This window comes from Phalacrocorax aristotelis, chromosome 7, assembly GCF_949628215.1.
Source record: "Phalacrocorax aristotelis chromosome 7, bGulAri2.1, whole genome shotgun sequence".
Lineage (NCBI taxonomy): Eukaryota > Metazoa > Chordata > Aves > Suliformes > Phalacrocoracidae > Phalacrocorax > Phalacrocorax aristotelis.
This window is the reverse complement of record NC_134282.1, coordinates 46,800,988-46,826,219: the sequence shown is the minus strand read 5'-3', so window position 1 is coordinate 46,826,219 and position 25,232 is coordinate 46,800,988. Positions and strand designations below refer to the sequence as shown.

At 49.2% G+C, this 25,232-nt stretch overlaps 1 protein-coding gene across 3 annotated transcripts; it reads right to left on the bottom strand.

The window, feature by feature from the left end:
- Nucleotides 1-8,560: 8,560 nt before the first annotated feature.
- Nucleotides 8,561-22,330, bottom strand: DET1 (DET1 partner of COP1 E3 ubiquitin ligase). 3 transcript variants are annotated; one of them, XR_012661726.1, is made up of 6 exons: nt 22,206-22,330; nt 20,357-21,492; nt 17,134-17,324; nt 16,400-16,478; nt 15,276-15,467; nt 8,561-11,492 (listed from the first exon to the last, which is right to left on the bottom strand). XR_012661726.1 is itself a non-coding variant. In XM_075100589.1 (5 exons), the coding sequence occupies exons 2-5, from the start codon at nt 21,437-21,439 to the stop codon at nt 11,303-11,305; spliced, it is 1,656 nt and encodes a 551-aa protein (XP_074956690.1). In that variant the 5' UTR covers nt 21,440-21,492; nt 22,206-22,330; the 3' UTR covers nt 8,561-11,302. The 3 variants fall into 3 exon arrangements, 2 of the variants coding, with proteins under 2 accessions (XP_074956690.1, XP_074956691.1); XM_075100589.1 differs by lacking the exon at nt 16,400-16,478; XM_075100590.1 differs by lacking the exon at nt 16,400-16,478 and having other exon boundaries at nt 20,357-21,465.
- Between the last annotated feature and the right edge of the window lie 2,902 nt (nt 22,331-25,232).

Genomic DNA, 25,232 nt, shown 5'->3' with positions numbered 1-25,232 from the left:
AATTAACTATTCTCTTCCTCTTTAGAGGAAGGGTACCATGGCAACAAGGCAGTGAACCTCCTTCATGGGGCTGAATGGCATACGACAGGTTTTGAAAGAAATTAGTCTGCTTAGAAGAGCTTGTTGAGTTGCAGTTGACAGAAAAGAAGAAAACAAGATTCACATGAATCCCCTACCTTACTCCAACTGTCTGAATTTGATTAGAGGGTGGGTTACCTTAAAGCGAAGTTACTTGAACTGTCACAGATTTGACAGTGAGGAAGAGAGGTTCTTCCACAGATGTTTGACATGCTAGAAGAGGTTCCACCTCGCTCCAGAAATATGGTTGAGCTTCTAGTGACTTCATACTCCTCTTTTTAAGAGGATACCAGGTCAGCTATAAACTGCAAAGAATAATTCTTCAAGTATCTGGGCAGGTAGCTGAGGAAAGCACATGTGGACACTGATGTGCCTTACAGCAAGGCTGGACTGGTTTCTGTGCCGACCACACCAACCAGCCCTGAGAAAGGAGGAGCACCGGTCTGCACTGGCAGGCTCGTCAGCAATGTACTAACACACTGAGAAAACCAACCACTACCCTTCTCTGCCACAAGCTGCTCGTTGCATCAATGCAGAAGTGCCCACATCAGATAAAGATGATAGAACAAATTGAAAAATAAGATTGGGACGAGATCTGCAGTCCTTCTGAAATTAAGGGAAGAGTAGGTGGATGACTCGAGAGTCAGAAAGCAACAAGAATAAATCTTTGTCTTACCCAGATGTAGAATCAAGGCTGTGCCCTTTATAGAGGCCACTCCTTAACACTCTTGCTTTCTGAGCATTTGTGAACGTTTTATGAAGTCTACCAATACCACCACTGCGTATACAGTTGGAAGCTTTGTCTCGCTGTCTGCCCTGCCTAATTCTGCTACCTACCCCTATTTCTTCCTCCAACTGACATTTATACAGAAGTCTCCAACCTGGATGGAAGAGGCCGACACTATTTTCCATGGTTCAGTGGCTGGCTCTATACATTATCATGCAATATTTGTCTTCCAAACCCCTAGCTCCGCATACCCTCCCTGAGCTCTCTGTCATGGTGCTTCAGTCATGCAGCAGTCACATTTTCCCCCCACCTTCTCTCCTGCCCTGATGGAGCACCCCCAAAGCCACGTCCTAACTAACTGCTCGGTTTGAGCTGCTTATTCTGCAGCATATCCCAGGCCTCTGGGGTGGTCATCAGTGAAGTGGGAGAGCGCAGATACTCAAAGCAAGCTCTCCCACCTTGTGCAAGGGTTCAGTCGCTCCTTCCTGCTCACACTGTACGATGAAAGAAGTCTTAAAACTCTCTAGCGTTGTTCATCTTGCAGGGAATTAATAAACACCAATAGCACTTAATGATTTCCTTACTCTTCAGATGAAACTATTAATTAAGGGCCTGGTTTTAGTCAGCCACTGCTGTTTACCAGTTCTAATTGCTTTTCTTGGTGCCTGGGTGGAATACTGTTTTCTACTGGCTCACATTCCTCCTGAGCAGCAATCACCTCACTTGTCATAGCCACAGCATTAACACTCTCGTTAGGATCACATCCACCCCCTTTGGGCTTCCCCATTGCTTTGGGACATTTTTCTCTCCACTCTCTCCTAACTTTTGATTTCCTACTCTTGAAGAAGCCTTTTTTCTGTGAAACAAGCTCAGAAACTGCTACTGACCACAAAGCTTCATCCTGGTTAAACCCTGGTCTTTGTGGGGTTTTGCCATCCCTTTCAAAATACCACCTGGACCCCTCTCCCTTGCATAGGGGTGAAATACAAAGCAGAATACTGATAAAATGCTACCTCAGGTCTGTTCACCCCTTAATGAGTGCCACACCACCTTGGGGAGTTAGTCTAACTCAGTTACTCTTCCCTTAGACAGGGATGGCACTTGATGGCTTGGAAAAATAGCCCCAGGCTTTTCCCTAATAGTATATTATTCTGCAAAGAAGAATTATTTCCCCACCCTCAGCAACAAGGACTTTCTACCTAGAGCTGCCGCTTTATCTGCTGAATTGCTGATTTACTCTTTCTTATGTGAGCATCTTGGTGACAAGAGTCAGGCAGCCAATTTCGATCCCTTTGCAAAATTCAATTAAGCCATTAATTAAGTGATGTCAGTGTCCTTTAGCAGCTGGCTGTATACACAAGCAAGCAATGAGAAGGGGACGGACCCTGCAGTGCTAATAAACTGTAGCAGCAGGGGTGGTTTACCACAGCCCAGCTGCAGCTGTTAGAGATATCTGTGCAGGTTTTGCTGGATTTTTCTTTGGTGAGGGAATACCTGGCTTGGGATGTACACAGAGCAGGTCAGGGAGTAGGTGTTTATAACCCTAAAGCACCCCTCGGGAGCCTTTGAGAAGTAACAGTTCAAGCCAGGTTATGTTTTTGCACTCAGACTTCGGCAGATAATCACGGTTCTGCTTTCATGCCTGGCGTCCCTGCCTGGCCCCTCTTCCCCTCCCAGCTGCCCCTCCAAGCTCAGCCCATGACCTCTCAGACCAAAAAGAGATCAAGGACCCTCAGATTGTTTTTGTGTTCCAATGTTCTCCTCTCCTCTCAAGAGGCATTAATGGGTACTCAGTGGCAGTGGGAACTGCTCAGAGGTTTTACTAATGAACTGCCTAATAGCATCCAAGTTCCCGTGCTGATGGTGAAGCAGGGCTGTGGGGTCCTCTTGGGGAAGTGCATAAGGGAACCAAGCCTCAATACTATTCCCTTTTTTTGAAACTACACTCACCACCTCTGCCATGCTCCCCAAGCTCCCCCATCACTACTGCTACTTGACAGGGTCCTTTTTTTTCCCTGGAGTTCATAGCTCTCTTCCTACACTCGCATCCACTGAGAGTCAGAGGCTGTGCACAGATCCAGGACCTGGACCCAAACCTCTTGGTAGACACAGAGTATTAATAGCTGTCACTTGGGATAGCTGCTCCCAGGAGCACCTTCACAGCTTGTTTTTCTAGAGAAAGGAGGTGGAAGGGAGAAAGGGTTGGGTGAGAGGGGCTGAATGCTCAGTGAAGATGAGGGCAATGAAAAGGTAGGTGGGGAAAGAGAAAGAACATGGGGGCAAAAAATACAGGAAGATACAACATTAAAAAAACACCCTTTTCTAAGGCTAAAATCTCCCAGCTGGTGGTCCAAGAGCCAGCACAGATTAGGAGAAGGATGCAAGGAAGGGTTCTCCCACATCAGGTGTGCTTCAGGATGGGGCTAGATGCACTTGCCTTTGCTTTTCTCCCAGCCAGACCTCCATGTCAGACATACAGGGTGGCCTTGCTCAGGAGCCCTCTCCACCAGCATGACCAGCTCTTTGGGGCTTTTACTTCACCATTTTAAAGGCACATAAAGCTGTATTTAGAAACTGCTCCAAAGCCTCTCCAAGTGGCAATGACAGTCCTCAAAACCTTCCTTCCCCTTCCAAGCTGGCTCTGAAATCCTTCCTCTATGTTTTGCCACTTAACAATTCATTCTGCAAAGCCAAAATCTGAGCCTGAGCAGCTGGGATTGACATCCACCATAACTCCCAGCTACAGCGCTAAATACTCCAGCTTTTGGCCCCTTCTCCTTCTGCCTGCTCCTCTGTGCAGGAGCAGGCCAGGCTTCCCACTGCACACAAGACTGTAGATAACAAATAAAACTTGGGGCCCCAGGCCGGAGAAAAACAACACATTTCATTCCCCAGCCACTCATCTCCAGCCCCTTCGGCAGGTCCCAAAATGAGGTGGTGAAACAGGTCTCTCATCTCTTCATGCACTAGCCTGGAGACAAACAACTTTCCTAATTGCCAGCCACGGCTCTCATGCAGCCCGTTCCCAAGGCCTGGATGCTGCCTTTCATTTTGTTCCTGTTGAATCCACAGTAGTAAATGATCAATTTCCTGAGCTGCCAGGGTCAAAATGACCAAGGAATGCAAATGACTTTAGACAGGCCAGCTCTCTGGACTTCTCTGGAATGACAAGAGCTGGGAAGCAGCCTGCTCCAGTGCTGGGAGATGCTCTGAAACAATCTGCCCTTGGACATGGTTGTAAAACTAGCCCTGTTTACCAGAATCCCTGCAAAAGAAGCAGTGCAGGTGGCTGGGGAGATCCCCTTCCTAGTGATCCTGCAGCCAAGAGCAGTAGCACTGTCACCAAAGGGCCAGCGTTAAACTGGGACAAACCCTACTGAGTCTCAAGCACCCACACAGCAGAGCTGCTCTTCCCAACCCTTATCAGAGCCAGCTGGTTGGCACCGACATCTCCTTCAAAACTGAGCCCTCTCTGGGGAAGAAGCTTGCGTGGGCTGAGCCACTGTCTGGGAGTTTAAGGGGTAGGAGGCAGGAGGAGAAGAGATTAACTAGGACTTTGCTGCCTGAAGCCAGACGGGCTGCACTGCACAATCGCGCTGTCGACACGACATTTGTCTGCCCTATGTTACAGGAGACCTTGTTTGGCTGCCAGGTGCCCCTTTTCCCTTACAAAAGGAGGATTTTACTAGCCTTAAGGACTCACCGGTCAGGGCTGAACCAGTGACCTACCTACGCTGCCACAGCTATCAGCACAGCTAATCTGGACTTGACCCTGACCTTGAGACCAGCCCCCAAAAAATAGGGCAGCAGCAACGAAAACCATCCTTCACGGCCAGAGATGCGAGAGTGCACGCTGGTCTGCAACAGGGGCAATGCTGGTGTTTCGGGGGGGGGGGTCCCACCGGGGGGACGGTGCCAAAGCTGCAAGGTCCTGCAGGATGTGGGCTCAGCCCAGCAGCACAGGACAGGGCCAGGGCTCCGCACTGTTTGCTGCAGGAGTGCCAGTGCCCCTCACCTCTCCAAACTCACTATTTGAACTGTTTTCCCCCCCGAATCAGTTGCTGGGTGCAGCAAGGCCGTTTCCATGCAGATGGCTGTTTCTCCCCGTTGCCATGGTGACAGCGCTGGGCGCCAGCAGGCCAGAGGAGGGAGGGTGAGCACCATATCTCCCTGGTGCTCACCAAGGGCAGCAGGTACATCTAATCCAGCATCGCTCCATTTTACGCCTTTGAGGAGCACGGAGGAGCTATCAAATGACCAGCTCGGTGGTGGCGAGCAGGCGCTTGGAGGGATGCAGTGCTGCCCGCTGCTCTTATTAACACCCTAAATCACATCGAACAGCAGCCAGCCAGCTCTGGCAGGGCTTCCCTGCCATGTGTCTGGCTCCCACCTTGCCCAGGCCCTCTCTCACAGCCAGTCCTACACATCTTGCTCCAGCACCTCTGGAGGTTGGCTGTCCCCTGGCAGGGCTCTGGCATGGAGTTGGATGCCAATACAGCCAGCGCATCCTTACCAGTCCCGTCTCATGCAATCAGAAGCGTCCACCCGGTGCATCAGGCACCGGGATGGAGGCAGGGTGCTGTGGCACCCAACTCTCTTGTACCACACTGCATCCCTACCTAAGGCTGTCACAACACACCTGGATGGAGGAAGGACACTGGCAGATGAGAGGACGAACCTGTGCAAGAGCAGCTTTCAGAGGGGGATGCGGCACTGCCAAAAGCAGGGGCTCAAGGAGTCCTCCAGGCAAAGCCAGGGCTGTTCTAACCCACTTTCAGCCTATTGCAAAGCTACAGGGGAGAAAGAAAGGAGAACAGCCACGGAGCATGAAAGTAGCATGTTTCTGGCTTTAAAAAGGCTGAATCTAAACTAGTTATGTCACTGATGGAAAATAAACTCCTCCAGAGGGTCCAGTTCATATCTGGACAAAGCAAAATGCAGAAAACGCTGGGGGTTTTGTAGTTCCATTGCCTTGTTGCCATTTCTATAGTGTTTTCTTCCACAGTAGCAAAGTGCTGTGCTGTTCCTCCTCTAGCAAAGCTCCCCTGGGAGGCATCTCTCCCTGCAGTCCTCTCCCCCCTGGCCTGCCAAGGGCCCTGGGCACCCACCAAGCATCTCCCTGCCACTCTCCTCTAAAACCATCCTCAAATTCTCAGGTGTACTTCACATCCTTACAAAACCAAGAAAAGAGAACAAACACCCTGCTAGCAAACTGCAACAGCTAGAAGGTGCCCTAGGAAATTATTTGACTTCTGGAAAGAAAGAAAAGAGACACAGTAAAAAATTACCTCTGCACAAATGCAGCAAAGCGTGCGGGCTCATACGATGTCCTCCACTCCTTGTTAACCAAGCAAGGACCAACATGTTACCCAGATGCTGCAGCACAGCCCTAGGCAGCTGGGACTAGGGGCACTGTGCTCCTTTTCAGTTCTCCTTGCATGTGGGACCACAGTAGTCGCCCACGAATTACTGGTTTCCAGATTGCTAGTCTAAAACTGGTGCAGTATTTTTATGTCAAAACATCAAGAAAAGAATGTGCAATTCAGGGTTTTTCCCACATCGGTATTTTTCTGAGAACTCATTTCCTTATGCAGTAAGAACTGCTCTTCCCCAAGAGAAACAAAGGCAAATCAGACCTTAGCCAGCAAACGGCTCTAGCAGGGGACGCTACTGCCTGATGAGCAGTCAGCCTGGTGGGCAGGGAGTGCCAGGCTGTTACTGCTACAATGACTGACTTTGCACAGCTCAGCCCACCTCCCCCGCAGCCCTGGAGCAAGCAAAAGGGAAAAAAAAAATAAATAAAATCCCTTTCACCATTCCCTCCTCCTGAAGAATATTTGGCCAGAAAAGCTTTTACAACCGTATAACAAGACAGGGAAGCACAAGGATTCAGGCACATCAGCAACCTGGTCTCTGAAACTCAGAAAGCAAGGCAAAAGCAAAGCCACAAAAACCTGTCCCATTGCTTGCCCCTCAATTATTTATTTGCTCTGCAGCGTATGCCTCTCCTATACAGGTTCACACAAGCTGACGGAGAGCCACGTGTCCCGTTGCCATCCAGCCTTTGCCATCTCTCTGCCCACAGCCCTGAGAGATCCTGCAGCAAAAGCTGGCAGAGAAGCAGCAAAACAGAGGACACAAGAAAGACAAAGAGACTTCTTAAAGCATCAGAAATCTGATTCTTCAAGCTGGGTCAAAAAGGACCAAGGGAAGCATAATAGATGCCAGCACCTGAGCAAAAGGAAGGTCCTATAAGTACACCAAGAACATCAGGGAGCTCAATCACGGCCAGCCATTCAGTGATGGAAGGTTAATTGAAAGGAGTCTTCAGTAGGGACACACTATTAACGGATAGATAGCTTTGATTCTAATGGGATTTCTGTGGCTCACTGTCTAATGCAGTTTATATAAGAAATATTGCAAGTATCCTGCTTCTACTACTTTTTTTTTTCTTTTTTAAAAGCAAAGGCAGCACAAGAAGTAATAAAAGATGGGATTCTGCTGCCAGTCAAAAATGGTTTCCAAGTCAAGCATCTCTTTGTCACTTAGTGCCTATCTGAAAAGCCACAGGCTCAAGAGCTTTCTGACATGCTCAAGGTCTCCAAAGGAAAGCATCAGAGAACTGCACGCATGAAAATGGAGGAAGCGTTCAAAGGAAAGTGGATTTCATGCTCAAGATGCAGATGCTTAGAGGAACTAACACAAACAGGGATGCTGCTAGGTTGCTACACAGCAGCAGTGGATTACAAGGGGATCCCAGACTTTGGGAAGGTCCCGTCTGCATGTTCACAGCTATAATGTTCTGCAAAGCTGCACTGCAGCTGGGAGCAGCAGGCAGCCAAAAATCCAAGTGCCTTAGCCCAACCTAAAAGCAGTGGGTAGGTGATGGCTCTTCTGCCAAGCAAGATGTATCATTCAACTTTCCCATCTTGACCATGGAGCATCAGCAGAAAACGGCCACAAGGTTAAAGAAATACTATAAATTGAATAAGTTGAATGAATTCAAGTTGGGCTAGTAATAATATATAAAGGTGAAAATGTAACTGAAGGCCAAGAATTCCTCCTCCCAGTATTAGCTCATAGAATCACACAGAATCCCAGGCTGGAAGGGACCTCAGGGATCATCTAGTCCAACCTTTCTAGGAAGAGCACAGTCTAGACAAGACGGCCCAGCACCCTGTCCAGCCAACTCTTAAAGGTGTCCAACGTGGCCGAGTCAACCACTTCCCTGGGGAGATTATTCCAATGGTGAATGGCCTCACTGTGAAAAATTTCCCTCTCATGTCCAATTGGAATCTCCCCAAGAGCAACTTGTGTCCATTCCCCCTTGCCCCCTCCATGTGACTCCCTGTATAAAGGGAGTCTCCACCTTCTCTGGTACACGGTGACGAGATCCCCTCTAAGCCTCCTTTTCTCAAGGCTGAACAAACCCAGTTCTCCCAGCCTATCCTTGTATGGCAGCTTCCCAGTCCTTTGATCATCCTGGTGGCCCTTCTCTGGACACCTTCCAGCCTGTCCCCATCCTTTTGTGACATCCTCATGTGGACAACAATTTGAGAAATCTGCAGTAACTACAGAAATGCCTCAGGTAGGAACATCCTTAAGCACACTGGTACTCCAGGTGCCACGAAAAGGCAGCAAACTCTCATGCAACGTTCCTGTGTAGTCCAAGGCACACCCCTGCCATCTCTTCTGAGCAAAGGGATTCCCATCTGCACCATTAATATTTTTGGAAGAAAATGACAATAAATCAGGTTCTTAAAGCAAATTGTTTATTCCACTTTTTTCTTGTGTTGCTAACAAATCTTCATCCTAGCCTAGGAAAAATATCAGGTAGAAAATATCTCCCCCTTCCTCCCACCCTCCCCCACCACACACATCTTTTTTAAGTAAAAGAATCAAAATTTCAAGCATGAGAGACTTTTCTTTCAATACATTTCTGTAATAAAATTAACTCTGTTGTAGATATAAAATGCAGCAGCCAAGACCAGAGGATCTACTATGCTACTCCAAGGCAATTAGTACCCAGAATGATCAATCAGTTTGTCTGCAAACATAATAAGAAAATACTTAGCACTTATCCAGCACTTTTTATTCATGAATCTCAAAGTGTTTTACAAAAGCTGAAAATATGTTTTTGGCCTCATTTACATAGAGGAAAACACCAGCTGGAACAGGAAGAAATTTGCCCCAGCCACAGAACAATTTAATAGCAGATCTAAGAACAGATCTCTGGTCTCTCAGCCCCAAGTCCAACAATCCGTGCTGTGCTCTCTGCTTCACACAGGACAGCCTGAATCTGGCAAAAGCCAGGACTATAGAAATGCTGAAACGGTTTATATTTTTGCCACCAGAAAAAAAAAAAATCTAATTGGAGATCTGACAGCTATTTTAGTAAGCACTAGCCTCCCAGGCTGTGATGCCAAGGAGTAAACCGAGTCTTGGATGGAGCTGCTTAGAGCTTTGGAAAAGAAAAAAAAAAAGTCTCATACTGGAAGTGTGAACAAATGTGAGAGTGGTGCAAAAGGAGGTAAATCCATGATCTACAATGTGCAAATGATTCTCCACTTGGAGCTTTAATTGAATGTTTGAGGAACAGATCACAGGATAAAAACCTAAAACCTTGACAAATAGTGTTATTAGATGGAGAGGAACCTGGAGCTAAAGCAGGCGTTGCCTGACACCTCCTTTATTAGCAGTCTTCTGACCTGAAGTCGCTCCTGACAGACCTGAGAAACCAACAGTGCAAGCACCAGGAAGAGTGGTGAAATACAATGTCTTACCATAGAAGTATGTTTAGCACGGCCAGGACAGGAGAGAAGTATCATGACACAGAGAGTAAAGGCTGATTCAAGGACCCCAGGGCACCCTCCATTGTAAGGTCCGCTATTCATGTTATAAGCAGGCACCAACAACCCCCGCAGTTATTTTCCTAGGCATTACCATGCAAAATGAATGCATGACTTCAATACTGCTCTTCACAGGCATATGGCCACAACACATCACTCACAGCCCGTTTTGGTCCAAACAAGACACCCACAGGATCCTTTAAAGTAGAGGGTCTCCCATGTATAAGCACCAATTTTCTAATGCCCGCTCTGTACCTCCCATAAGAATGGGGCAATAGCAGGCTCCAGCTTCTGACGGAGCACCTTGTGATGCTGAGATGGTCGCACTGCCTGGCAACACAGAGTTGTAAACCAGCCTGTGCGCAGAAAAACCCAAATGTTGGCCTACAACCAAAAACTCCATTTTTAAAAGAGAAGGGCAGGCCAGCATCCTCACCAGCCCACAGCGTCAGGTAATATTACACCCAGGAGCTTATTTTCTCGGCAGCGTACACACCGCAGTGATCCAGCCGGCATCGACGCACCAGCCAGCTGTGCTTTGAAGCCTGGGAACAGCAAATCAGGTTCTCACAGAGAACAGCATATCAAACAGGGATAGGTAAGCAACCTAAGTAAACAAGCTCGTCTCCTAACGGCAAACCTGCAGCAATGCACATTAATTCAGGTCTCCCCCCTCCTTTCTCTGGAAACCCAAATGTTACTAATTCTCCACTCTCATACTGCAACATGCAGGAGGGTGGCAGCAGCTGGGTCTCCCTTCCCCTCAGCAGCAGAACCTGCAGATGTCTGTAAGCATTCACCCCCATGCTGCAGAAAAGTCCTTCCACTGTCAGTAAGGAGCTGCTGTTGCTCCCCACACCCTTCCCAGACACATATCTTCCTTCTGTGCCCACCTCCTCGTGCATTACAGACACAGCCAGCTGCCCTGACTTTCTGGTACTAACACGCCCCCTTTCACTTAAGAGCTTTTACAGATATTAAGGCACAAAGATTAAGTGACTTGCATAAGAGTCAAGAACACACCTCATGTCTCTCAATTGCAGTGATTTCTCACACCCTTTTTCCCCTCTGACCTCTTGCATATTCAAATCACATGAGTAGATTGTGTGGATGAGAACAGGATTTCATTTCCCTAGTAATACTGAAGATACAAACACAGGTAGCTGTATCTCTAAGTGCTCCCCATGGCTTCCATCTACTCCCTCTATGACAGGCTGTTTGTGTCAACAAGGTAGAAGAGCGCCAATGCAGAAGGGAGCACTCCACAGATGTGTTGCCAAGCTCCATCTTTGTCAACCTAAGACCTACAACAGGAAAAAAAAAAAAGACATGCCTCTGGGAAACCTGGAAAGGAACCTCAGCTACACTTTGTTCATAAACAGGAATAGGGAACAACAGCAGCGTTCAATGCAGCGGCAACTTCCACAGTACAAACAGGGTCAGAAGAAACATTCACAGGTCTAACTTGAGTGCATCAGCTTTCCACAGCTGAGGGCCCTCTGAGATGCCAGCTGGTAGGAGCTCCCAGGTCAGGTTTCTTGACACGAGTGACGGTTTGGTTTCCTAGAAGGTGCAAGTGTCTGGCTTTGGTGCGTCTGTGGCAGAGGTCCAGACCGAAGGAGAACAGCCGCGCCAGCTACATGTTGTACTATGTGCAGCTGTGCCTCATGTGGAAGTTAACCACATACTCTGCATTAGTGCGCTGCACAGAGATGGCAAAGGGCTCAAAGGGGTGGAAGGTGAACGCAACCAGACGTCGCACTGTGTGATTGATGGGTCGCCCCAGGAGTCCCGCCTGGATCTCAAACTTCAGGAGGCCAGAATCACGGGCGTAAAATCTGAAAGGAAGAGAAAGTCAATTATGGCTGTTCCCGACTATTGACTTGGCCATCTGGGCTCTTCACACATAGAGACAACTGCTTTGTTCAATCTCTTGTACTCCCTCAGGGGCAGGAGGTCCTCAGTTCGGTGTCTGGCTCTTGGCTACACAGGAAAGTCCCTCCCAGGCAGCTAGTTCTAGAAAAGCTTGACTTCCTTTTAGTGTCATCGGTGAGAGAACTCTGCCTGTCATTTTGGAGGACATAGCTGACTTCACAAGAGGGAATAAGTCTGGTCCAGGCTCCACCTGTTATGGCCCTCCATCCTCCCTTAACACAAGCTGCTTCTCTTGATCCCTAAGACAGATGTACTGTACAGAACTGAGCCCACTTCCCTCAGCAATGGCCTCCACTCCAGGTGTAAGGCCACCCCTTTCCTCTTCTGCTGCTGCCAGGTAGGCTTTACATCACTGCTCTTGTGCCTTGCTACATCCCCATTCACTCAAGGAAGGTGAACCGCTGGATCCAATTCTGCTCAAGGGCACCAAGTTGTACTTTACAGTTCAAGCGAGGCTTTGCAGTTCCTTTTAGATTTCCATCAAAAAAAGCATTAACAAGATAGGCTGGGCAGGAAGTACCTGGTGGATTGCATCCAACAATCACAGCAAGAGCAGAGGTCAAGGAAAACCTCGTATCCTTCTGCTGTCACCCACAAACCTGCCAGTGGGTCAAGCACATTTGTGTCTCCAAAGAGGTGGGCTCTGGAACACAGCTTCGGCACAAAGTAAACGTTGCCAAGAGGGTGAGGCAAACAGTGATGAAGAGACTGGTGAATCTAGGAAGTTCTTTGCTTCTTTAACCTTCTCTGCCTACTCTCTGTGTAACTGACATAAACCCAAGCAACACCAGTGTCCTGTGCCGCTGTGGGAACAGGGGACTCTCTGCGATGACACCACTTTCCCCAAGACTTTGGTGGAGGTTTCTGGGGTGGGGTGGTGGAGGTTTCTGGGATGTGACATCTCCACAAAGCAGCTGGGCTCTAACTCAAGTCCTCACCCTGAAGAGGTCTCAGTTCCTTAGACCATTTTCTCTGCTCTTTCACTTTCAGCTACAGAATTGCCATTTTGCCTCCCAGCTGTTTCCTTCTCCACCATCACTTAGTACATGTAGGTATTTTGCATTTTCCTCTGGTTTTAACTCAGAGAATGCTTTTAATATCAGAACACATTTCCCCCCTCCCCCCGCCAGCAATATGATGCACTCAGCGTTCAGCCTGGAAGAATGGGTGATGACAGATACAGACGGTGCTGTTTCAGGAGCGGACATACTCCACATTTTAACAACACAGCCTATTGAGAACCTCATGTTCTTCCTGGAGGGCCACTCTCCTCTCCCTTCCTCTGAATCAAAGTGCCAGCCAGCCCTGCCTGAAAATTGCACACAAGAACCCACCAAGAGAGTCACAATCTTGGTATTTGGCTTTTCAAAAAGCCCTTTCCCTCCTACACAAGGCTGGGTATGCAGAGGGTCATTCTTTAAATAAAGCACAGTCCCCCATCTGCTCCTCTCTCTCCCCAATTCACAATAATTTACTACTCAAGATGAAGCTCCCTGTAATCTCAAAGATGTGCTCAGTTTGGTATTTTTAAATCTATTTTTAAAAGTGCTCTGCAATCAGAGGCTATTTCCATGGGCTCTCACTCTGGGGATAAATTAGGCACTGCAATATAAAATTGTATGTCAACAGAAACAGCAAGACTAGCCTTTTCAAACTGTATGAAAATGGAATATTTATCTGCAGACCAATTTTTTGGTTAAATGGCTCCTTATTAGCCATCTAGATGGATTTTAGAGACCCCCCACTATAGGTAAGACTGTGTTAGAGCCTCTTCCTCACAAGTGCCATCATTTCACCCAGTGAATACCTCTTCAAGCCTCCTGAAAAGATACTGGAAGAAAGCAGTGATGGGGAACCTAAAGTCCTTCCCTCCTGAAAGCAAACAACCCCTGGTCTCTCACGTCGCCAGAGATGAGAGTTGAACCTTCTGGGATGCAGAAAGCCACTAAGGGTTAAAAGGATACAGCGCACAGAGGCCTGAAACCAATGCGTAAAGGGAGGCCTCCATATCTTATCTCACACATCATGCCAAGAAACTGCACACAGATTATAACATCCTTAGCTGCTGAAGGGTTTTGCACTCCAGCCAATTATAGGACTTACATTACAAATCCTGCGATCCCTCACTTCCAAGCCCTCTAACCACAACAGGCAGCGGCATTATTTTATTAATCCCTTTGTTTTGCATGTGAGAAAAACAGCAGCACTATTTCAGCTACTGAATGGTTAAGGTTAGTGCCTCATCTTCTGCTTACTTTCCAAAACCCAGAAGCCCCACTGCTCCACCGCCCTATTCAAGTCCTAATTGACTCTGCACAGCTTTGAGCTTTAAAAGCTCTGGCTCTGAAATGTCGGTTTGCTCAGGGGAGGGAGGGAAGGTGGCACTTCACTTTGTTTACTACAAAGACGTAACCACAGCAAATGACTGCGGTTTTGCTCCCTTTTGTCTGCAGGAGCCATACGCAGGTTGGCACTGGCAGACAACTGCCATCCTGCAAGTTTTCCCAATGTCAAGCATGACAAGGGGGAAAGGGCAGGCTTTTCTCTGCAAATAACATGGGAGCTGGAGATCAAACCAAATCATACAGGCAGAAAAATTAATTAAATATACATAACTTGGGAATTGAGAGCACAGGAATAATCAGAGGTTCCCCGCCACCTGAGTCAGGGCCGGGGAGACATGAAACCACTTTTTGAGAATGCATTGATGAAAATAAAGTTGGGAAACTGGCCAGAATGGTTTCCCTAGGCTGCCTGAGTCCTCAACATGTGTGCAGTCACTAAACAAAGCACTTAAACATTGAAGGCTCTCTTTGTTTTCAAAGCATAGGTTTGCTTTTGCAGTACTGTAAGTGGAAAGACTATTCTGCCTGGAGAACCCAGGCTCTTTGAGCCTTTCAGGCTGAACATGTTGGATTTTTAATCACTGCAACTTGCAGTCATGGCTGCAGCCAATAAAAAGAAATAAACAGTCCTGGTGTTTCCGCAAGAAGCATTGCAAACTTCCTTATTCCCAAGCTCAGACTTATTCCTTCTGCCAACATCGAAGACTCAGACAGAAGAGGCACAGAATGGTCCTTACACCTGGCTAAAACTCCTACTACAGAAACAAATTTCTTACAGATCACTGAAAGAAGGGGGATATGGAGAAGAGTACAGCTCCCAGGGTGAGAGCTGTAAACAAGGAAAGTCTGAAAATAGCTAAATCAATACCACAAGCATTCTGAATAACACCTAACCCAGCTGCTATTTTATTCACAGGATAAACCAGATTATCCTTGCCAGCTAAACTCACATGCTCAAAAGGGATCCTCCCAGCACAGGAAAGCAGGCATCCAGAACCACATTGCTCTGCAGCCCAAACACAACAGCAGGACTGCAAGAGGAGAAAGAACAAAAGCATTCACACAGAAAAGGCTCAGGCTTCATTACCCAAACCTTCCACAGGGCAGCTCAGCAAGAAGACCTGAAGAGCCCTCCCTCACACACAAGATGCAACAGTTATTGCAAGGAGAGAGGCCAAGCTTTGAGGCACTGCTGAAATAAACCTGCTGGTAAAAGCATGTCTTAAGAGAAAGGCCTCAGTCTACGCCCTTTTCTGCACGTTTGATGCCACATGGCAGAGGTGATTTAGAGTTACCCTCGCACTGCTCTCCTCACATACAGTTTCTTGGCTTGTTCCATACCTTATAGGGTGATCACCGCAGGTCTTGGGCCGCTCCATGACTGACACCCACTTGTCATCATAGCTGAAAAGGGAGAGGTCGAGGTATGGGCTGCCACTGTATGACTGGGCGCTGATCGGGAGCTGGCCCAGCAGCCTCCGCACGGCCTCCGTGTGCCCTCCATACTTGGCATTCACAATAGTGTCTTTGAACCTGTAGCAAACCAAGAAACAGGTTTTACTCACAAAGGCCACAGGTGAACAGCACAGCTTAAATAAACTGCGGAAAACTGATAGGGAAAGAAAAACAGCAGCAGTGTAAGACCTAAAACAGCTAATCTCCAAAGATGTATCATGGTGATTCAAGCATCAACCAGTTCTGGTGACCTTTTTTTTTAATCCTCCCTCATCATTACTGTTTCTGCTCTGAAAGTCCAAACAGACAGGAGAACAAGACTGTGCCTACCCACAAGGTCTGGCCCCAGCTGCTCTGCAGTACAGGAAATGAACAGGATCACAAACAGGTAGAGACAGATTAGTAGCTTATCAGTCAATCCAAGTTGTACCATGAAGCCTGGAAACAGCATCAGCAAAAGCCAGAGGGTTTCACAGTAACAGTTGAGCCCTTAATGTTGACTTGAGAATTCCCCTCTCTCTAGCCACTATGTTTGAAATGCATAAAGGGAGAAACTTTAGATGAGGAAGAACCTTGACGAGAAGCCTAAAGCTATTCAGAAACTACAGTGAGCTGAAAGTTCTTCCTGGTGGAAAGATTAACACAGGCAGGATTTCTCTTTCCAAGTAAAATTTGAGCTTTCCATGTGCAAGAACAGTCGGATCAGCTGCACGGATGTCATACATCAAGGAGGGTAAAACATATCCATTTGACTGGAAACACTCCGCCAAAAGCCAGCTCACTGTGGATTACGCTCTATTATACTTTGCTATGGAAATTAAACACTCCTGTTACAGGCCCTTGTAGCCAAGGGGATGAAAAAGATTCTCCTCTCTACCTTAACACAAGGCAGGAGTTGTTCTTTGGGTGTCTGTTGTGAGCTCTCTCATTCTCTCTCCCACTAAGCATTATGCATTTCCTGACAGGCAGCTCTAGAAAGTTACAGACACAGTCAACTTCCTCTTACTTACGTGACGTCAACCTAAAATCAACAGAAGCTTCATGCCCATAAGTGATTGCCAAGTACTTTGGATGATGTGAAACAAGTCACTGGAAGAACAAAACACCCTGAGTCACATAAAAATATATTCCAAGAGAAATAACACACTCTGCCTCATTAAAACCACATTTGACTGTTAAAGCACATTCTAGAAACCCAGGTTATTTTGATATTTTGCTCAGCTTTCACAATAGGTCTAGGCAGATGAGTTTCCTTTCTCCTAGCACAGTTTGACAAGAACCACAAGCTTGTGCCTGATGTTGGAAAAAATGCTACAGAACGCAGTTTGATACACTCTAAATTCAGAGAATGCCACTTGGCAAAATACGTCCAATTAGATGACGCTAGCATCTTGACAACTCTTCTCTTCAGGTACCTAAGCTACTGGGCAGTAACACTTTAGTAACCTCTAGAAGAGTTACTGCTGAAGGAGAGCCAGAAGCATCTTTCCCTCAAAATTCCTCTTCCTTCTTCTAAGCAGGGGATTGCCACTGCTTTGTTCCTTCCTGTAACAAGCCAGATGATGTGGAATATAAAATCAGATGCGTGAGGCTGCAAGATGAACGATGTACCAGCCAGACCCTTGCATCACCCAGCGACTAAAAGAACTGGTTTTCTCAGGGTTGTTGTTATTTGATACTAGCCTTCAGCTGATGGGGGCGAGCGTGTGTCTATACGGTATAAAGCATGCTCCGAATGGCTCACCGGCGCTGGATCTGCCTGGCAAAGTTGTTGCTGGAAGCTGAGCAGGGGAACTGGACCGCCTCACTGTGCAGGGTGGCATTCCTGAAGAGGTCACAGAAGTTCTCAAACAGCTCCAGCAGCTCATCAGACGTGTTCTCGAATACAGCAATAACCTCTGTGGTCACCATGTTGTACACGACAAAGAATGAAGGCTAGGGAGAGAGGCAGAGGCAGCGGTTACCCAGGAGAGCGCAGGTGGGGAAGCTGTCCCTTCCTCCACCTCACATGACACTGCAGACCCTATCCAGATTTCTCTGCAGTGCAGGAGAATCCCACAACCTCACATTAATCCATTATGCTATTCAAATACCTCAACAGGTACCAAATTATCCACCTCTTAAATGTTATTATTTATGAAGAAAACTTAACAGGCTTCCAATTTTTCAACTCAAACTGGACATCAATATCTCTGTTTTCTCTTCCTCTCTGCCCTCCACCAAATCCAAAACAGTTTCTAAAGTGCCAAATTTAATTTTCATTCCTGCTGACAAAATGATTTTAAAGCCAGTGCTAGCTGGCCACAAATTATTTTTTCCTTTGCATAGAGACATTATTTTCTTCCCCTTCTTAATACTTCCATCACACAGAGATGAGCCTCTTTAGTGTACTCTGCACTACACCATGGCCCACAAAAAGCTGTGCCTTCCAAGTACCCTGCTGGTACAGAAATGAAAATCTGAAAGACATTAATGACTTCTTTTTAATGCCAACATTCTCATGCAAGAAGGCCCAGGTACCGCGCAACGGACTGGCAATGGCAGTGTTTCAGGGCATGAACAAGCAAAAAATCAGGAAAAAGGTTAACATCATATTAGCACAGCTACATCAAAGGGAGACAACATTCCCATCCCATTGGGAAAGGGCAGGTTTAATCCTTGGTCATTAAAGGTAGCTTTCATTAGAGACAGAAGTACTAACACCCCGGCACCCCAAAGTAAGAACCTGCCCCTACTTCAAAGGTAACGAATTCCCATGGTACATGCACATATCTAGTTAAATCTTCTGTCAATAAAGGCAATTTCTAAATGCTTCACCTCCTGCTCCCAAACAATGCCCAGGGATGACAGCAGGCACTCTGCCCACCCCACCCACCTGCAAATATCACAAGGTTTGTTTGTTTTACAGCCCCAAAATAAATTGTGATAATACAATCCAGCCCCCACATGTCAAAATGAAGTGCGCTAGATGAGGTTACTCACTAGACTACTGCCTAAGGAAAGGGAAGCCCTTCTGAAATACAGGGTTGGAGCAGAGAGAAAATAAGAGGAGACAGCAGAAGGAAAACCTGTTTACATCACTGAAGATTGCAGGGAGTATCCTCCAACCTTAAATATAAAAGTTCCTTTGCCAGGTTAACACACAGGCACATCTACAGGATGCCCCTAACCAGGGAAACTACTCTCACTGCTTTTTAGCAGGACCTGTAACACAGGCAAAACATCATCACAGCAGGGGTGGCAGAAGTCGAGTGTCATAGAAATCACACAGCAAAGCTGTCAAGTCTATCAACACAAGCATGAACAACAAACCCCAAGCTACCTATACACAGCATGTGATCAAAAAATCTTGAAGGATTCGGTGCAAACCCTGACAATATACAAGCAACCCACATGCACAAACAGCAACTTCCTCAACATTCTTGGCAGAGAAGCCAGAGAAAAGAGAGGAGCCTGAAACTGGATGAAACCTCATGTTCCTCTCTGATAGATGAAAGAAAAATCAGAGCTTTAGGTATTTTGTGAGCCAAGCTTTCTTTAGGAAGCCCTAACACAAAGCCTATATTCAAGCAGGTCTGTGGAGACTGCTCCACGTCTGGAATTATCTCTTGAAAGAACCAAGAAATGTGACACTTCCTCCAGCAGAAAACACACTGCCTGAGGAACACCACAAACAAACCACAACCTGCATCTTAAGGTAACCCTCGGGTGAAGCGAGCCAAGAGCACCCTGCAGCAAACCAGACACAAAAGCCTTGGTAACCACCGCAGAGAGCAGAGCCAACCCTACCACAAACATTTACATTAGGGTCAGAAGCACCGTTCCAGATACTGGCAATGAGGAGAACACTGCAGGCCACCTCCACAAAGCTTTAATATTTTTGAGATAGGCACTCAGTTTTACAAGAATGGGTAAAATTGATTAGATTAACCCTTACCTATTCCCTCCCAAAGTAACTCCCCCAAACAACCACCACATAAGAGAAAAATAAAACAAAACCAGAGTCATCTTCCAGGAAGATTTAGACCAAGGCAACACAAAGAACCACTGTTCATTTCTTCTAGGATCTAAGTCCTGAATCTGGCAGATAGGGTATGAAAGAATAGACAGGTATGAAAGAAAAACAAACATCTAGGGAACAATCAGACCTAAAGGCAGCACTAGAAATTTATTACAAATTCTTGCTAAATGCCTTCAACAGAATAAAAAACCAAGCAGATTAAAGGAATAGAACAGGTTAAAAAAATACCGTTCTCAGTTTCACAGAACTGAAAACCTGACCACCACTCTAAGAGTGAAAAGAGATGATCACCCCAGGGGATAGCAAAACGTCTGGAGGGACCCAGCATTGACTGAAGTACATTTGCTCTAATTCGACTTCTTTAGTTCTAAACTGAAAAGGAGAAGCAATTGGCACATTAGCTAGATCTAAGAGCTGCTACTACAATTTGCAGAGACCATAAATACTATCTCTCACTGAAGCTTGAAAGAGTAAGTATGTAGGCAGAACAGAAAAAGTAATTCTAATGGGGGAGAAATGAAGACTATTATATTTGAAAAGCATGCTTGAAGATACATGAGAAAAGGGAGAGACTACCTTTACAGCATAAGTGTACTATATGAAATATCAGCTAGAAAAAAAAAATCAAATCAGCTAGGGATTTGGGAGGGGAAGAGGGTTGTACAGCATCTCTCAGCACAGGTAATGGTCCCTGGAGAAAGTGGACTCAATAACCACATCAGATCTTTACTCTCTCATTTTCAGTTGAGAAGGAAGCAATGAAATTACGAGAGCAAAAGATAGAAAAGTTATTCAGTATCAGAAGTGTCAAATGTTCACACAAGAATGAAGTACCAGGGATCCTAAACAACATTCACGGGCTCAGCTAAGAAACCCAGCTCACAGCATTGCACCTGCTTGAGCATGTGCCCCAAAGCAATGAGCGGCCCAAGGAGGCAGGCTGTACCTGGGAAGGATCTGTCACCCGTAGCGTGACCACATCTTCACTAGTGTATTTGATAAATAGATGGTTCTCATCCAAAAGTTGCATCTTCCACATGCGGAGCTGCCTCAACTGATCAAAGTACTGGAAGAACCTTCTTTTTGCTATAGCGCTCCCGTCCTGTTCGGCCCTTCTCCACAGGTACACCAGCAGCCTGTGCTTCAGAGAGTTTATGAAGGGCTCTTTGTAAGGGTTGGCCATCCCTGTCTGAGTGTCCCGCTGCACCTCAGGATACACCGCAGATAGTGTCAGGAGATCATCCTCGTAGCAGAAACGGCCGATAGTCCTTACATCGATGAACGTACCCTCAGGTGTTACTTGAAAGACGTGAATAGTCTGTTGCTGCACAGAGAGAATGGCCAAGATGTTCTTATAGAGGTACAGTCCCTGGTTGTGAGACAGGATGACTTTGTCACATTTGAAAGTCCGTGTGTCACAAAGTCTGCCCGTGTGGAGGTCTATGATATGCAAGGAATAATCCTCCAAAGGGGACCGGGGATTAGGGGTCACCGACTCACTGTTGCGGTAAACCTCAAAGAAGGGAGGGTGAGGCTCCTCAGGCAGGTACGCAGCAGAGCCAACGATCACATACCGACAGTCGTCGGTGAACAAGCTGCACTCGCGGTTCAAGTGCTCCCCGTTGGAGGCCACATTGGTGATATGGAGCAGGACAAAGAAGCGCTCAAAGAGCCGCCCCCGGATGTTGACAGATCTTTGGTCGTTGCCGTTGGCCAGGATCTCTCCCTCATAGCCTTGCAGGAGGTCTTCTGCTGCCTGGCAGCCTTGATACTCGTAGATTTCCAAAGAGGTCTGGTCTGAGGAGAAGGCAATGAAGTAGCGGCCATCAGGGGAGAATTTGCGCAAGAAGCAGGGTGGCTTCTCCACATTGACCACGGTGAAGTTGGGGAAGACGTTCTGGTGGAAGACGCGGACTTGGTGCCAGTGGGTGCCGGCTTTGCCCGAGCTGATCCGGCGGCGCTCCAGGCGGTGGATGACATTCTGGTTCTGGATGCGGCGGGGCCTGATTGTGGGGGCATCATGGTCCATGGTCAGAGCTCTACTTCATCTTCACCCTGCCAGAGACAGAGCACACACATGCCCTGGAACCACAGAGAGACAGGGGGAGATTTCAGGGGACTGAGGGACCTGCTTGCAGAGATGGGGCCCAGGAATGGCCCAGAGCACTCAGAGAGCCAGTAGGTCAGCTGAAGTGTGCAGACATCCCTTTAGAAGTGGGGAGACAACAAAGGAGGGTACTGGGGAGTGGTAGAGAGACTGGGACAGAGACCTCAGTAGGAGGTACCCAGGAAAAGGGGGAGCCCAGAGAGAACCCCAGTGCACTGGTGGGTAATCAGATCTGCAAGCCTGTCTGCTGACAAGAGAGACACAGGGAGGCACCGGGAAGGGACAGAGGGGGACCGGGGAGACGGACAAGTACAGGTGGGCACCAAGGGAATGGAGGCATACCCCAAACACCAGGGAGGGCGCCCGGGAAGCCGAGGACACTCCGCAGCCAGGCTCGCTGACAGGCTCGCAGCTTGGAAAGAGCGGAGGGAGCTGGGGGCGGGGGAGCGCAGGAGGGGTCACCGGCAGGAAAGGGGCTGCCTACGGGCCTGCCTGCCAAGGTGGGGGGGGGCGCAGGGAACCCCGGGCAGCACTCAGGGGTGTGGAGGGACTCCGGGCTCCAGGGCATGGAGTCCCACCGGTGGGAGCGAGGCGCCCAGCTGCTCTCCCGCCGGGCCGGAGGGCGATGGGATACAGGGGAGCCGGGGAAGGAGCCAGCGGGGCGGGAGGAGGCCGCGGCTGCGCTCACCGCTCGAGCCCGGCGCTGGGTCCCACCGCCGCCGCTCACTCCGTGGCCGCCGCCATCTTTCCGCCACCACAGGACGACGCGCCGCGACAGTGGCGGCGAGAGGGTATCACCCCCCCAAACTTCCGCTTCCGGCCGCGGGGCCAGCGAGGTGGGCCGTACCGGGCCAGACTGTCAGCAGAGCTGGTGTCCTGCGCCCCCTGGCGGGCGGAGGGAGCGCTGCGGGGCGCGCCCGGGCACCCCACGCAACCACCCTGCACCCCGGCACTCTATGCATCTACCCGGCAACCCTCGAAGTCTGCGCCCATCCTGCACCTTCAGCCCCCATCCTGCGTCCCGGGCACCCCCACCATCCTAATCCCAGCACCCTGCACCCACCCTTCCCCCCTCTCTCTGCAACCCAAGGCACCCCCTGAGCTCCTTCACCCATCCTGCACCCTATTCCAGCACTCCCTGCACCCATCCTGCACTTTGGCCACCCCGTCCCAATATCCCCTCACCCTCATTCAACCACCCCCAAGCCCCCTGCACCATCCTGCACCCCCACCCCCACCCCCCAAACACCCCCGAACCACTTGCACCTTGAGCGTCCCAGACCTCTCCATCCCCAAGCACCCCCTGCACCCCAAGTCCCTGCATGGGGACACCCCAAGGGACATCACACCTACTGCCAGCCAGCGTATCAGCGTGCACCCTGACACCTCAACCCCAGCACCAGCAGCAGAGATCGGGATCACCCGTGGGCACTCCTTTGGGCTTTCCAAGGGGCTTGAAAGCTTTTTGCTCGCCCAGGCTTTTAGCAGCCTCCCCTCTCCCACCCCGTGCATTAGTGACCAAGGCAGCTAGGGCAGCTGCGAGGGGCACTTGTCCTTCAGAGGGAAAGAAAGAGGAATTTCAGGGGGCCCTTGAGACCCATTTTCCAGCCTCTCGCTGAGGCTGAGCCCCCGCACTGGCACTTGGAGCCATCCCTTCAACAGGCACAGGAGCCATGAGTGGGGTGTGCAGGGTAGGATGCTCAAACCCCGGTGCTGGAGAGCCCACCAGGATGCACCCCCTCCCTGTGGGGTGGTGGCCCCACAGGGATGCAGCAGCGGCACCCAGCCGGCATTGCACCAGGATGGAGGGGGGATGCTCCTACTGCACCAAAGTTCTCATGGTTGAAATTCCCAGGGATCCTCTGTGTGTTTTGGGGGATGCTGTAGAGTCCCATCAGCAGTGTGTGGAGTGGGACACCCCTGCCCAGGGGGATGGGACCTGGATGGATCCAGCTGCTCTGAGAGGGCAGCTGTCTGGCACTCCTGTGCAGCAGGCAGGGGACCCTGGCAGACCAGGGGAACCCTCAGGGGCACCCCTCTGCCACCCCACCTGCCTTCCCTGTTCCCATCTCTCAGCAGTTTCACCCCCAGCAGCCACATCCCATGTCCCTTCACCCTCTCCCCACTGCCTCCCAGTTGCAGAAGGCTCAATGACAAGACTAGAATGAACGGCCCCAGCATCTCTCTTTGTCTCTCTGCCTCCTGCCTAATTAATTGAGATCCACCTTAATAGGATCAAACTAAATACCAAAGAGCATCCAACCACACAGCAGCTGGCAGAAAAACAACCGCCCGGCACACATACACCAAAAGAGAGCTCACCGGACAAAAGAGCCATTAATACAGCAGCAATTAGTGCTTCTGGAGCTAATAACTTCATCGCCATGCTCCTCCCCATGGCTGCAGCCGCCCCTGCCCCCCTGCCCCCGGTACTGGGGAGAGGGTCGGGGGACCCTTGGTGGAGTGGTTTCATTCATCACATTCATCAGCAGGGATTTGGATCACGTGCAATAAATCTCATCACGGGCACAAGGCTGGGGGCAAAGTTAGTCCCCCACTTATTTTGGCCCTGGGGGAGGCAGAAGGTGGGGGGATTGTGGGCCTGGAAACCCCCACACCCCGGGTGGATGCTGAAGGCTCAGGTCTCTTGGGAGGTTTCACTGGCTGTGATTTCCCACCTCCCACAGCATTTTGTGCCACCCCTTGGGGGTCCAATACTGGAGGATGCTCGGGTGACTCCATCCGTGTCTGCTGGGGAAGAGCGGGTAGGTGGGATGCCCGTCTGTATGTCCCCAGGCCAGGGGGAGATGGCAAGCCCCAGTCCAGAGCCCAGAGCACTGGTATGGGCATTACTGGGGGCTGGTATGGATATTGCTGGGGACAGATACAGGTTTCTGGGGGCAGGTCCAGGGGGTTGCTGGGCTCCTCCAGCCTCGCAGAGCTGGGTTCATGGCTTTGGGTCTCATTGGGCTGGTTTTGTTGGATGAAGTGATGCTTAAAGAGGAGCCCTGCTCTCCCCAGGTCAGAGCCCACAGCTAGGGTGGTCAGGGGTGTCCCTTGCCCAATTCATCCTCGACCAGCTCTCGGCTCCCAGCTCCAGCTGCTCCTCTATGCAAATCCCCTTGTCTCACCACAAACGGCCTCAAGCATGTCCATTCCACCAGGAATGAGGGATTCCTCCCCAGGGGGGACAGTCCCTTAACTAGGCTTTAGCAGCGTGCTGAGGAGTAGGATGCTCTGTGCCTTCACAGTGAGCCCCTGTGCCACAGCAGCATCACCCACCCCACCAGCACCCTGCCAGTGCTGCATCCATCTCCAGCCTGTCTATCAAGAGCCAGCAGCCTGGTTAAAAAAAAAAAAAAAATTGTAGCCTGTTTGGGCTGGTTTGGATGATTTCCCCTGTTCCTCAAGCAAGGACCCTTCTGCTATTCTTGCTTTGGCTGTTTACCAGGAGCCTCCTGGCTCTGCATCCCATGGCTGCTTTCCTGGGATTAGAGAGGGTGTGTAAGGAGGACAGCGCTGGGGAGATTGCAGGGTGGGCTGCTTCCCATCCTGCCTGCCTCACCAGCCAGATACAACCCCCAGCATGAAACCACTGCAGGGAAGAGCCAGACTGTCTCCTTGCAGGGATGCTCACAGAGGAAGAAAACTCCCCAGGTCCTGAGCATGGCTGTCCACCTCCCACGGCCATCCAGCTCAGTTGCTGTTGATGTCC

Coding starts and splice junctions, on each gene's coding strand:
- DET1 (XM_075100589.1), bottom strand. CDS start 21,439: ATGGACCATGATGCCCCCACAATCAGGCCCCGCCGCATCCAGAACCAG. Junction 17,325..20,356: donor GGGTGACAGATCCTTCCCAG/GTACAGCCTGCC, acceptor CTCTCTCCCTAG/CCTTCATTCTTTGTCGTGTA. Junction 11,493..15,275: donor TGCGGTGATCACCCTATAAG/GTATGGAACAAG, acceptor TCTTCCTTTCAG/ATTTTACGCCCGTGATTCTG.